The sequence below is a fragment of the Tupaia chinensis genome, unplaced genomic scaffold (assembly GCF_000334495.1).
Source record: "Tupaia chinensis unplaced genomic scaffold, TupChi_1.0 Scaffold000226_1, whole genome shotgun sequence".
In the NCBI taxonomy this organism is placed as follows: Eukaryota; Metazoa; Chordata; class Mammalia; order Scandentia; family Tupaiidae; genus Tupaia; species Tupaia belangeri.
The window spans coordinates 395,825-410,569 of record NW_006159701.1 but is presented as its reverse complement, the minus strand read 5'-3'; the positions used below and the strand labels follow the sequence as shown (position 1 = coordinate 410,569).

General features: G+C 46.6%; 1 protein-coding gene across 1 annotated transcript in view; it reads right to left on the bottom strand.

Moving 5' to 3' along the window:
- Positions 1 to 6: 6 nt before the first annotated feature.
- The window catches only part of SGSM1 (small G protein signaling modulator 1), a 76,682-nt gene continuing 61,943 nt past the window's right edge, over positions 7 to 14,745 (bottom strand). Inside the window, exons 18-24 of the mRNA XM_006147858.3 lie at positions 13,530 to 14,120; positions 11,176 to 11,300; positions 8,494 to 8,576; positions 5,104 to 5,213; positions 2,702 to 2,798; positions 1,166 to 1,333; positions 7 to 949 (exon numbers count right to left, since the gene is read on the bottom strand). Of these exons, the coding sequence (XP_006147920.1) occupies positions 861 to 949; positions 1,166 to 1,333; positions 2,702 to 2,798; positions 5,104 to 5,213; positions 8,494 to 8,576; positions 11,176 to 11,300; positions 13,530 to 14,120 (1,263 nt within the window). The 3' untranslated portion in view covers positions 7 to 860. The remainder of the gene's footprint in view (positions 950 to 1,165; positions 1,334 to 2,701; positions 2,799 to 5,103; positions 5,214 to 8,493; positions 8,577 to 11,175; positions 11,301 to 13,529; positions 14,121 to 14,745) is intronic.

Genomic DNA, 14,745 nt, shown 5'->3' with positions numbered 1-14,745 from the left:
CAGAGGAGAAACAGTGAGAAAACAAACCAGCCGGACCCCCAGACTCCAAGGGTGCTGTGTGAAGGACCTCGGGTGCCTTTGCCTAACGGGGGAGGCCCCAGGACACAAGTGGCTTAGTATAAAGAAAGTGAGGAGGGAGATATGCTTGCAGCCCCGCCTCTAAGCCAGTGGTTCTCAAATGGGAGCAATTTTGTCCTACAGGGGGACACTGGCAATGTCTGAAGACATTCTGGGTTGTCACAGCTGGGGGATAGGAGGTGGTGCTACTGGCTTCTAAGCAGCAGAGGCCAGGAATGCTGCCCAGTGTCCTACAATGCACAGAGGACAATTCCCCTCAAAAAGAACACCTGGCCCCCAATGCCAGTAATGCTGAGCTGAGACCTACTCTAAGCCAGTCAGCAGCCATCTTCTGGAATAGCTTCAAAGGCCCCTCTCAGAGTACAGGGATAGCCCCACAGACTTCTTCTACCAGTGTCTCCAAGTCTCATCCGAAAAGATGAGAAAGGAACAAGGGGAAGTTTGGAGAAATAAGGGGAAGAGGAGGACTCCATTCTGCAGATCAGGAATGAAGATGCTCCCTCCCTCCACCACCAACCCCGACTCCCTCAAGGGAGAAACGCCAGCCGCGGGCAATCTTTGGTCAAACAGGAAAACGTAAGGCTGAACTGAAGGGGCAACTCCTGGACTCCCCCTGCCAAGCGGCCAAAGTCAGGGCGGGTATTTTCTCTTTGCACAAAAATCCAAGCTCGTGAATAGGCACCAGGACCCTGCTTCCCAGGTGGCCTTCTGGCTGGGAGGAAAGATGGGCAGAAGGACAGGCAGGTGGTGGCTGGGTTCACGCCACCAGGGTGAGGTGCCCTTCACTTGTTTTCAATCAGGGTCTGCACCTTGTACACGAGGTCCCGGGCCAGCTTCAGGACTTGCTTGGTGTTGTGTCGCTCGGCCATTTCTGGAAGAACAGAGGACAAAATCTTTTGAGCCTCCTGGGTAGTCAGTCTGGCCTCTGGGGACCTCTCCAGCTCGGTGTGGTCACTGGGGCACAGAAATGGCTAGAAACCCCCTCTGTTCCTTTCCTTTATCATGCATCAGTCTCAGCAAATCTCTCTCCCTACTAAGGCTTCCAGAGGCCCACATTCCTCAAGAGAGACGCTGGGCATGCAGGTACCATTAAAGAACTTGATGATGTCCGTGAAGTCCATGTTGTTCTCCAAGATGATGTCGCGGTAGACTTCTACCAGAGCCAGGGCGATGAACAGGACATAGTGGGCAGATGACACGTGTTTGGCTGCCCAAATGGTTTCCCAGACGGAGAAGACATCATCATAGACAAGTTCTACCGAGACACCAACACACACACACGCACAGGGAGATCGTTAGTGATACAACTCATGGTGCTGCTCTCCCCTGTGAAAATTCCCTGAGAAACTCCCAGGCCAGCTGTGCTTTGTGTCTGAGCCCTGGTGACGTGAGCAGAGCTCAGGCTGGGAGGCAGGTCTCTGACCTTTAGAAACCTCTGTTTTCCCCATCTGTAGAAAGAGCTATATAAACCAGGTAGGTTCTAAGTTCCCTCTAGCTCTGACATTCTGTGAGTTGGGACATTGAGCTTGGATAGATTTGGTTTACATGGACCTGTTGCTGCTCTGCCTCTTCATCAGTGTCCTCCTCTCTCCCCGTACCCACTATCTCCTTTAGCACCCATGGGGAGATTGCTCCTTTCCCCTGTACACAGGCAGAGCTGGATGTAGAAAGACAGGATAGAGCAGTGGGTGTTTATGAGCAAGGATTCCTATGTCCAATAGGCTTGGGGTGAACCCCAGCTCCCTCACTTGCTAGCAAGGGGGCTGTGAGCTGGTTATTGCTCTCCCATGAGCCTCTCTCTCTTTTCCCTCCTCTAAATCAGGTGATGATAGTAGTGAGGGAGACAATACAAATAAATGGCTCAGCACAGTATACAGCACTTACTCAACAACTCCACACATACAAGGTATATTATTATTATTACTAGATCATCCCACATTTGCACAATAGCAATGGACTGTGATACATCTTATTTCAAAATAGTGTGTGAAACATGATGAAATAACCACTGTTCCATGGGCTTGAGGGTGCTTGGTCTCTGACGGGCAGAACAGAATAGCAGGGAACTGGGTCTTAGCGGTAGACAGAGGTGGGCTCAGAACCTGCCTCCCACATTCCTAGCTCTGAAGGTTATTCTTCTCAGCCTTTGTTTCCTCATCTGTAAAAGAGAATCTTAATAGCACCTACTGGGGGACCAGTAGATGGCATAATGGTCACATTGCTGGACTCCCAAATAGTCGACTACAGTTTGAGTCCCAGACCTGGGGCCTTAAAACTCACACTAGGCGCATGTGCATGCGTGCCCAAGATCCCGAGAGGGGAATGGAGGTGAAGGGATTGTGGCGTGGCCATCCCCCCTGCGGGGTGATTTCTCGCTTTCTGTCTCTCTGTCTCTCTCTGTCTTTCTGGTGAGTACATGCAACCTATAGCAAAAAAAAAAAAAAGAAAAGCATCTACTGCAAAGTATCCACATAAGCGAAAGTAGATGACTGGTAGTGATGACTCAATGAATGTACGCCATTCTCTGCTGCTGCCTTCACTCCAACAGCCCCTCAGCCTCACCCCCATGACAACTTTTGAGACAGAGAGTCAGGGAATAGAAACCTGTGTGTGAGGGCCATACCTCGCTTGAAATCCAGGAGGAACCAACGGTAGCAGAAGTAGAAGTGAGTGTAGTCCCCATTTTGATGCATCAGCTCAAAGAGCTCTGAGTCCAGAATCTGTCAAAAGAAGGGAAGGGCAGCATCAGCCTCTTGGGGAAAAGGTCAGACCAAGGGGATAGCTGGATAAAGCTGGATAAATGGGTGGCACCTCACAATTGTGAGCACCATAAAACCCTTAACCGAGTGAAGTTAAGAAAAAAAAAAAAAAGGCAAAGAGGCCCAGCCAGTGTGGTGCAGTGGTAACGCCAAGGCCCTACAGCTCTGGAAGCCACAGGGCGACCAGAGTCATATCCTGGGTTGGCTTGAAAACTCCACTGGGCATGCACATGGGCACCCAGGAACTAGAGGACTGGGGAAACAGGGCTGTGGCATGACAAGATTTTATCAAGGGTGCTTTCTCTCTCTTCTTCTCTCCCTCTCGTGCACACATGTGCATATTTTCTATAATAAAATGAATGGGGAAGGAACCAGCGGATGGCATAATAGTTACGTCGCAGGATTCTCATGTAGTCAACCACAGTTCAAATCCCAAGCCTGGCAGCTTAAAAAACTCATGCCAGGCGCATGTGTGTATGCCCAAATTCCCAGGAGGAGAATGGAGAAGGGATTGCAATGAGGCCATCCTGCCTGGAGGGTGATGTCTTGCTTTCTGTCCTTCTCTTTCTCTCTAGCAAGCACACATACCCTATAGCAAAAAAAAAAAAAAAACTCTCGAAGAAAGAAAGAAGGAAGGAAAAACAGGGAAAAGTGGGCAAAGATATAGACATTTTTCCAAAGATTTACCAACAATCCATAAACACGTGAAAGATGCTCAGCATAATTAGTATTCAGGAAATGCAAATCAAAACCACAATGAGACAGCACCTCACATACACTAGAAGGGTCAAACTCAAAAGACAGGTAATAACAAGTGTTGGCAAGGATGTGGAAAAATGGGAGCCCTCCTACTCTACTGGTGGGAATGTAAGATGGTGCTGTTGCTGTGGAAAAGTTTATTGGTCTCCGAAAAAGTTAGACACAGCAATTCCACCCGTAGGTATATCTCCAAGAGAAATCAAAACATATATCCATACAAAAATCTGTAGGAGGGGCCGGAAGGTGGTGTGGTGGTTAAAGGCACTGGACTCCCATGTGGCCGACCGCAGTTCAAGTCCTGGACCTGTTGGCTTGCGTGCTCTCTCTCTTTGGTTAAAATTGAAAAATAATGATAATAAATAAATAATTCTTTTAAAAAAAAATGGGGCCAGCAGGTGGCATGGTGGTTAAAGGTGCTGGACTCCCATATGGCCACCCACAGTTTGAGTCCCAGATCTGGTGGCTTGCTTTCTCACTTTCACTCTCTTTGATCACACTGGAAAATAATAATAAGAAGAAATAAAGTTGGATAAAATAATTCTTTTTAAAAAAATCTGTAGGCAATGTACATAGCAGCACTATTCCTTTTTTTTGAGAGATTTTCACTGTAGGGCGCGTGCGCTTGCCAGACAGAGAGAGACATAGAGACAGAAAGCGAGAAATCACCCCCCAGGGGGGATGGTCACACCACAATCCCTTCTCCTCCATTCTCCTCCTGGGATCTTGGGCATGCACGCACACGCGCCCGTTGTGAGTTTTAAGCCACCAGGTCCGGGAAGCGAACCGCGGTTGACTACGTGGGAGTCCAGCGACATAGCCATTATGCTAACTGCTGGTTCCCTATTCCTAAGAGCCATGGACAGCAAACTCAAACGCCCATCAACAGATGAATGGATAAACAGTGGTATACCCATACAATGGAAGATTATTTGGCAGCAAAAATAAAAATTTTGATACATGCTACAATCTGAATGGACCTTGAAAACAGTACATTAAGTGACAGAAGTCAGTCACAGAAGGCCACAGATGGTACGACTCCATTTACATGATAAGTTTAGAAAAGGCGCATCCACAGAAACAGAAAGTAGATAGTGGTTACTAGGTGCTAGGAGAGGCAGGGAATTGGGGTGCATGGATTTTAATTTTTTGGGGGGGCATCAAAATAAACTCGTACTTCAATACCATTTTCCCGTGAACTTCATAAAGTTCGTTCATGCTGTTAGAGGGTCAGGTATTATCTTAAGTGCTATAAATGCATTTGTTTATTTCATTTCTATAATAACTATAATAATTTATTAGGAATCAGACAAAGGGGAAACTGATCCATTTCCTAGATGAGAAAACTGAGGCTCTGAGAGACTAAAGCAGATGTCTAAGGTTACACAGCTAATGAGGGGCAAAAATAGGCTTCAAGCCAGGCGGGCTCTGAACTGCTCCATCTTAAGCCACTCAGTTATACTGACTATCTCCCAGAAAGTCCAAAGCAGGACCAGACACTGGGTCATACCTGGATGAGAGACCTCATGTTGGCAAAGTGCGTGTCCATAGCGCCTCCATGGGGGAAGTTCTGGTTCATTCTCTTCATGAGCTCTGTGAAGCAGCTGAAGGCGAGCGCCTCTGGTGAAGAAACACAGGATGGTCAGCTACATCCCTGAGCCCTCAGAGGGAGGGCCTAAGGCTCAGGGCTAGTTTACAAGAGGAAAACAGAGGGCCATGTGTATCCCATTCCAGGGGATGCAGCCAGCCTTAACCGTACACTCCTCACCTTGAGGTGTTCAAATACAGGAAATGATGGTGATAGCAGATGCTCTTTTATTGATTGATTGATTGATTGATTGATTGGAAGACGTTTTTGCTATAGGGTGCGTGCACTCATCAGAAAGACAGAGAGACAGAAAGCAAGAAATCACCCCCAAGGGGGATGGCCATGCCACAATCCCTTCTCCTCTATTCTCCTCTCGGGACTTTGGGCATGCACACACAAGTGCCCGGTGTGAGTTTAAGCCACCGGGTCCAGGACTTGAACCACAGTTGGCTACATGGGAGTCCAGCAACATAGCCATTATGCCAACTGCTGCTCCCAGCAGATGCTCTTTTAAAAACTCCTTATTTGCAGTCACAAAAAGTTGACAGAAGAGCTAGGTGGTAGCACAGCAATAATGCAACTGGACACACATGAAAAGGTCCTGAGTTCATGTCCTGGGACCTCCTTGAGCAAGCCGGGAACACACGCATGTGCCCCTGACTGTCAAAGATTCTATCGGGGTCCCCATCTCTCAGTCTTCCTGCCTGCCCACCCACCTCTGTCATGGAAGAAATAAACTTGGGACCAGCAGATGGCATAATGGTTACATCTCTGGCCTCTGATGTAGCTGACTGCAGTGCGAGTCCCAGACCTAGCAGCTTCAAACTCACGCTGGGCGCATGCGCATGCGTGCCCAAGATCCTGAGAGGAGAATGGAGAAGGGACTGTGGTGTGGCCAACCCCCCTTGGGGGTGATTTCTCGCTTTCTGTCTCTCTGTCTCTCCAGCAAGTGCACACGCCCTATAACAAAAATCTCTTAAAAATAATATTTTTTAAAAAAAGGAAATTTTAAAAAAAGTTGTCATTGAGGGAAAGGAGGGAGCGTGGTGGTTAAGGCACTAGACTCCCACATGGTTGATAGAGGTTCTAGTCCCAGACCTGGCAGCTTGAAAACCACACTGGGCACATGTGTGTGTGTGCCCAAAATCGCAAGAGAAGAATGGAGAAGGGACTGCAATGTACCATCACCTCTGGAGAGTGATTTCTCACTTTCCCTCTCTCTGTCTCTCTCTAGCAAGCTGACAATGACTTGCTGGTTTCAAGACTTGAAAATATATATATATATATACACACACACACACATATATGTATACGTACATATATATTTATATATATTTACAATATATATTTTTTCACATAATAATTGTACATATTATGGCATAAAATGTGTTTTTAAAAAAACTTATTCATTTATTTATAATTTGACCAGAGAGGGGCAGAGTGAGAAAGAGAGAGCGGGAAAGTGAGAAAGCAAGCTGCCAGATCCAGGACTCAAACCATAGTCAGTCACGTGGGAGTCCAGCGTGCTTAACCACCAGGCCACCTATCAGCCCCTATTGTGCTATTTTGATACATGCATTCATTGTGTAATCATCGAATCAGTGATGAGAATATCTATCACCTTGGACGTTTATCATTTCTATGCTGTGAGGACATTCCTCGTCTAGCTATGTGAGCTGTGCTGTGTATGACTGTGAGCCGCAGTCCCCCTCCTGGGCAATGACAGGGGCCCTCCTTCTTCTCGAACTGTAACCTGATGACAACTGCCCCTACCTCACCCCCCACACACACACACCCTCCATTCTCCTCAGCCTTTGGTAACCATCATTCCATTCTCAACTCCCATGAGATCAACATTTTTAGATGCCACCAGTGAGTGAGATCGTGTGGTATTTGTCTCTCTGGGTCTGCCTTATTTCATTTAACATGATATCCTCCAGGCTCGTCTGTGTTGTCATAAATGACAAGATTTCATCCTTTTTTATGGCTAGGTAGTGTTCGACTGTGTATATCCAAACTTTTTATTCTCTCTCTTTTTCAAAGTTCTAGTGGTTCATGAACTTTGCATCTGGGAACCACGGTACTCGAACAGCAATTGTCAACTACATGACTCCCGTGTAGCTGACTATGGTTCAAGTCCCAGACCCAGTGGCTTAAAACTCATGCTGGGCATGTGTGCATGTGTGCTCAAAATCCTGAGAGAAGAATGGAGGAGAGGGAACTGCAGTGTGGTCATCCCCTCTGGGGGAAGGGGGGTGGGGAGTCCTCGCTCTCTGTCTCTCTCTGTCTCTACTGTGAACGCACATGCCCTATAGAAAAATTGCTTTAAAAAAAAAGACTTTGGGACAGCAGGTGACATGGTGGTTAAGGCACTAGGCTCCCATATGGCTGACTGCAGTTTGAGTCCCTGACCTGGTGGCTTGCTTTCTCACTCTCTTTCTCTCTTCCCCTCTCTCTGTCTCTCTGGTCAAACTGAATAATAATAATAATAATAATTTATGAAAATTAAATGAATTGGGAACCAGCAGTTAGCGTAATGGCTATGTCGCTGGACTCCCACATAGTCGACCACGGTTCGCGTCCCAGACCCGGTGGCTTAAAACTCACACCGGGAGTGTGTGCGTGCGTGCCCAAGATCCCGAGAGGAGAATGGAGGAGAAGGGATTGCGGCGTGACCATCCCCTCTGGGGGGTGATTTCTCGCTTTCTGTCTCTATGTCTCTCTGTCTGTCTGGCGAGCGCACGTGCCCTATAGTAAAAACCTCTCAAAAAAAAATTAAATGGATTAAATAATTCTTTTTAAAAAAGACTATTGTTCACAATAGTTTATATTTACAGAAAACTGGAAAAGATAGTAAGAGAATTCCCATAGTACACCTTCTGTCAGCATGGCACACTTGTTTCAATTAGTGAGCCATTATTAAAAGTCATACGTGGGACCAACAGTTAGTGTAATGGCTATGTCGCTGGATTCCCATGTAGTCAACCGCAGTTCGAGTCCTGGTCCCGGTGGCCTAAACTCACACTGGGGGTGTGTGCGTGTGTGCCCAAGATCCCGAGAGGAGAATGGAGGAGAAGGGATTGTGGCGTGGCCATCCCCCCTGGGGGGTGATTTCTCGCTTTCTGTCTCTCTGTCTCTCTCTGTCTGTCTGGCGAGCACACGTGCCCTATAGCAAAAACCTCTCCAAAAAATAAAGTCATACATTAGTCAAATGTCCTTAGTTTTCCCCAGTGTGCTTTTTCTGTCCCAGGAGTTCATCCAGTGCAGACATGTGACACTTAGTGGTTGTGTCCCCCTAGGCCAGACACTCACCATCATCCAGAATGACCAGCAGTGGAGCCAGGAGGTCGCACATGCCCTGGACGTAGCCGATCTCGATGTGCTGCCAGATGTAGCTATAAGAGAAACGGGGGCCCGTGATGAACCTGACCTCCCACCCAGCCTCCTTTCTCCCCCACCAACCGGTCCCCTACCCTTCACCTGGACGGCTTCCCCAGCCCCTTCCTACACCCCCACTCCCAGTCTCACTCTCTTTAAACATTCTATGTGCAGCTAGCAGGGTGACCGTCCCTGAATCCAGCTCAAGGAGGTCACTGCACGCTCAGAAACCTTCACAAGCTCCCAGCTCTCCAGTGGAAGGAGAGCCAGACTCCAAACTCCTCTAGTGGGGATGCCAGGTGTGCCTAGTCTCCTCCCAGCTAGTCTTCTCGGCCTCACACATCATTCTCTAGTTCCTCCTTCTCTCCAGCCACTCTGCACACATAAATCACACCTTCCTGGCTCTGAGCCTTTGCTGCACCCACTGTCTGGAATACTGATCTGTCTCTCACTAAGACTAGCTTAGGGGACAAGCAGGTGGCGTAATGGTTACATTGCTGGGCTCCCACATAGTTGACTGCAATGTGAGTCCTGAACCTGGTGGCTTAAAACTCTGACCAGGTGCGTGTGCGTGCATGCTCCAAATCCCAAGGAAAATGGAGGAGAAGGGATTATGGTGTGGCCATCCTCCCTGGGTGGGGGTGCGGGGGTTGTTTCTCACTTTCTGCCTCTCTGTTCTTCTCCAGTGAGCACACATGTTCTACAGCAATACATAAATAAATAAAAAGAATAGCTTAGGGGCCAGCGGGTGGTGCAGTGGTTAAGGTGCTTGATCCTCACATGGCTGACCACAGTTCAAGTCTTGGACCTGGCAGTGTGCTTTCTTTCTCTCTCTCAAGTGAATGCACACACCCTACAGCAAAATGAAAAAATAATAATAAATACAACTCAATAAATAATTCTTAAAAAAATATGAATAGTTTAGGGCCAGCAGGTGGCATGGTGATTAAGGCACTAGATTCTCACATGGCCGATTGTGGTTCAAGTTCCAGTCCCGGCAGCTTGGAAATCACAACAAGTAAGTGGATAAATAAATAAATGTTAAAAAAAAAAAAAAGAAGAATAGCTTATGTTTACTAAGCATTCACTGGATACTCTACCCACTACACATAATTTAATTTTGAAAATAACCATAAGAAGTAAGTACCCTTATCATCCCATGTTAAGGAGATTGAGACAGAGAGAGGTAAATGGCATGCCCAAAGTCATTCACCTAATAATACATGGTAGCAGGACCAGCAGGTGGCGTAACAGTTACATTGCTGGACTCTCACATGGCTGATAGCAGCTTGAATCCTGGACCCAGTGGCTTCAAACTCACACCAGGTACATGTGCATGTGTGCCAAGATCCCAGGAGGAGAAGACACTGTGACATGGCCATCCGCCTGGGTGCTGACTTCTCACTTTCCCTCTCACTGTCTCTCTGTCTCTCTGGCAAGTATGGACACCCTACTACAAAAACCTCTAAAAAAAAATGTGACAGAGGCAGTATTTGAACCTAGGAGGCATCAGTCTAGGGTGTGTGATTTTAACCTCTATAATAAATTGTTTCTTTAGTTTTTCTCCTCGTTGTTTAAGTCCATCTTAAAGGTTACCACCTCTGTGAGGTCGCCATGCTTCCCTCTATGCCATAACCAGGCAAAAGGCCTTCCATGTTTCCTTCTCTCCCAGAAATCACTTCATTTTAAATAACCTCTATCATACTGTGTTATAGTTTTAAAACATTTTTTAAAATATGTGCATTCATATGGTATTATATATCACATAATATACAATCAACTTGATAGTACATTAAATATATATATGGTTTGGAGGACAGTCACTATGTTGGGCAAGGATGGGAGAAGTTTCTCTTTATATTATTACTATTATTTTGCTATAGAATGTGTGTGCTCATCAAGACAGAGTGAGAGCAAGAGAGAGGGAAAGTGAAAAGTCACCCCCTGGGGGGATGGCCATGCCACAATCTCTTCTTTACCATTCTCCTCTCAGGATTTTGGACACATATGCACGTGTGCCTGTGTGATTTTTAAGCTGCTAGGTCCAGGACTCGAACCGCAGAATCGGCTGCTTAGGAGCTAGCACCTTAACATCTAGGCCACCTTCTGGCTCTTCTTTTTATACTCTTTGAACTTTGGATTTTCTTGATGGATTTAGATTTTTAATAGGCATGGGTTACTTCCATATGTACAGAAATAGCGATCATAATTTTTTAATGAACAGTAATAAGTAGCTGCAGATCTTGGCCTAAAGACAAAAGGAGGAGCAGACTCTAGAGCAGAGAGACATGGCCATGATGTTCCGCTCAGCCACTGCCCAGCTGGTGGACTCTGAGCCTCCATGGCCTCTCCTATAAAAGGAAGTCACACCCACCTCACAGGGTTATTCAAGCATCAAGAGAGCTTATGATAGCACAGGCCTTGGGACGGGGTCTGGAATACAGTAAGTGCTTAATACAAGTTCTGTATTATTATGGCTGCTATTTAATTGTCAATGGGGGGCTGAAATAAGACTCAGGTTGGTACGGAGCCAGTTCCTGAGGTTGCAATTAATGCCAGCTGGGCTCCCTACGGTCCCATCTTGTCCACCCTGGGCCCCCACTCCACCCCAGGCACCTGCACATGATGTTCCGCAGCTTCTCCAGGTTGGCAGGCGTGAAGTACCAGTAGTTGCGGTCACACCTCTGCACGTCCTTCTCGATGCGGTGCAGATTCACCGTGTACATGTCCAGCAGCTCTGGCTGTGGGTCCCCAGAAGGGGAAGAGAGGGAAAAAAAATGACAGACAGTTCCTCACCGGGAGATACAACTCCCCTCCTCCTAACCCTTTCCTGTGGTCACTGAAAAGAATGTCTCCTACCTGGCTCAGGTGACAGCTTGATTTTGTCTGGCTGGCTTTCTGAAAAAGCCTCTTTTACTTTGTATGATAAAAATTCCTTTTATTCTTTTATAAAATAAAGCAATCTTATGAGATGCAGTTAAGTACCATCCCCATGTTATAGATGAAGAGGTTCTGCACCCCTTTCTGCTAAACAACGGATAAGGATCATGGAATCATCAACCAGAAGTCCAGTTCTGGTAATATTTTGAGACGGATGCCTCAGCCACAGCCCTGATGAAATGGTCCAATGATATGCCAGGAAAATAAGGGCCAAAAACAAACTCAGAAAGGCGTGACAATACCAAAACTGGCTATTGCCTTGAGGGAAGCTGCCAAACGGTGGGCAATTGAACTTCAATGATTTGGCACTCTCCTGGCACAAAGTGAAAAGTCTAATAAGAGACTCTCCCACAGAAAGAAGGACACCAAAGAGTCCTACCTGAGTATGGGAAGGCTAGAGAAAACCCACTAACACACCCCGGGTTCACAGCCGCTGCCTGACTGCCCCTCGAACACAGAGACCAAAGTCAGTATAAAAGATATCTGTCTGGAAAGTGAAGAGCCACAAATGAGGTTTATTACTCCTGCAGATTCACAACCCACATTCCTACTACTTGTGTGTTCTAAAAGTTCAGAGGATTTAGTTTAAAATTATATTAGATTTATTATTTGCTGGTACTTAGAAAAAGAAAAAGAAAACATCAACAACAACAAAAAAACCCTTGTCTGAAAAATCTATCTTCCACCTAGGCCTTAAATAGTACAACAGATAAAATTCCAAAACTATGAATCTATGTTCAAAAATCACAAAACAAGGACCGGCAGGTGGCGTAATGGTCACATTGCTGGACTCCCACATAGTCCACTGCACTTCCAGTCCCAGACCCAGAGGCTTAAAACAAGCCAGGCACATGTGCGTGTATGCCCCAAATCCTGAGAGGAGAATAGAGAAGGGATTGCAGCATGGCCATCTCCCCTGGAGGATGACTTCTCTCTTTTTGTTTCTGTCTCTCTCTGTCTCTCCAGTGAGTGCAGGCACCCTATAGTAAAGATCTCTCTCTCAAAAAAAAAAAAATCACAAAACACAGAAAAGAAGACACCATGAATGACACTCAGCATAAATTCAAGATAGCAGAATCAGAACCATGAAGGCATTAAGTTATTAGAAGTTCCAGGAACAAAATATAAAATAAGTATATTTAATTTCTCTAAAGAAAAAGAGAAGGGATTTCTTATTTTGTAAAAATAAGAGCAAAAGAGGGACCAGCAGGTAGCATGGTGGTTGAGGTGCTGGACTCCCACATGGCCAACCACAGTTCAAGTCCTGGGCCTGGCAGCCTGAAAATCACACACATGTGCATGCATGCCCAAAATCCTTAGAGGAGGATGGAGGAGAAGGGATTGTGGCATAGCCACCTTCCCTGGACCGGGGTGGGGGGGTTGATTTCTCACTTTTTCTTTCTGCATCTCTATCTCTTTCTAGCAAGTGCACCTGGCCAGAAGGATAGATGGACTTGCCAAGTTGGGATTTGAACACAGGACTGTTTACCACATGGCTTGTGTTCTTTAAATCCTAAATGGGTTTCTGCAATGTCTTCTCCAAGATGGGGAAAAGGCGACAAATCAGAGGTCTCACTTTTGGGTCATTCTGGATAACTGAGGTGTGTGGTAGATCTCCATTGCTACAGTTTGAATAACTCCCCCTAAAATTCACTTGCTGAGCCACTATAATGAGATTAAGAGGGTAGAAACTAGATCCAATTGTTGTGCTTAAGAGTGGGTCTCTGGAAGATCAGCGATTGGGTGGTTAGGGTGGGGTCCCAGGATTGAGTCCTCATGGGTTTATCAGGAGAAGAAACAAGACAGATGGAGGTCCACTTGGATACAGACCATACTCTGCCCAAAGTTCTATCCTCTGCCATTTTTGCGTGCCTTTGGACTTTTCAGCAACCAGAATTGTGACTCAAATAAACCTCTATTTTCATAAATTACCCAGTCTTGAGTATTTCTGTTAGTAAAGCAAGAATGGACTATAGCAGCCCTCCTCCTGCAGAGAGAATGATACTGAATGAAGAGTCCTGATGACTTACAGAGTAGGTGACACCACTGGAAGATACAGGCGATGTCTCGTTGTTGGCAGAAGTGGTCACAGCCAGAGAAGCCAAGGCAGGGAAGAGACTTTCCATCTCAGGCTCTTCTGAGAGGTTGTCCTCACTGTCCACCTGGTTGTGTTTGTCACCCTCACTGCCCCGCCAGCCCTCTATCACAGCACCATCCTTTTCAGGCAGGGCCATGTCCAGGCTGCCAGTGATGGACATGAATTCATCCATGCTCTCATTGGCAAGGAGGTCACTCTCCAGGCTATCCTGCACAGCCAGTTCTTCACGGGGGGCTTCATCCCGGGAAGTGGTTGCTTCACTGCTCTGCCCATCGTCTACACTGCTGTCTCTGGGCTGAGGCACTGTTGGGGCATTCCTCTGGGCATCCAAGACACTGTCTTCTGTGCTCAGACTAGGCTCTGAGTGCTCAGAGAGGCCCGAGGAAAAGTTGTGGGAGGAAGGGTGACCAGAGTCTGGGGAACAAGTACCATTCACCAAGTTCCCATTGGGAATTTTGGGCTGCTTCTCCTCCAACCTTCCTTCCACCTCCACCTGCTCCACCTCATCCACAGACTCAAACACCTGAGGACAAGATGCACAGAGACAGATGAAGTAGGATGTCTACTGCAACACCCCTCAAAGCAACAATCAAAATATCCAACAACAGGGGATTGGCTTAAACATGGAACATGTAAACAGAGAATTATTACACAATCAGTGAAAAGAACAAGGCAGAATAAGGTGTTGTAACAATTAAAAAGCAATTGGGACCAGCAGTTAGCATAATGGCTATGTCGCTGGACTCCCACATAGTCAACTGCGGTTCACGCCCCGGACCCGGTGGGTTAAAACTCATGCCGGGCGTGTGTGCGTGCGTGCCCAAGATCCCAAGAGGAGAATAGAGGAGAAGGGATTGCGGCGTGGCCATCCCCCCTGGGGGGTGATTTCTTGCTTTCTATCTCTATCTGTTTGGCGAGCACACGCGCCCTATAGCAAAAACCTCTCCAAAAAATTAATTAATTAATTGATTGATTAAATAAAAGCAATCTTTGTGCCTGTGTATGCATAAATTAATCAAGAAAGAAGAAAGCATTGCAATTAACTCTGAGGAGGGAGTACTAGGGAATCAAAACGAGGGGAATGGGGACCGGCAATTAGCATAATGGCTATGTCGCTAGACTCCCACATAGTAGACCACGGTTCACAT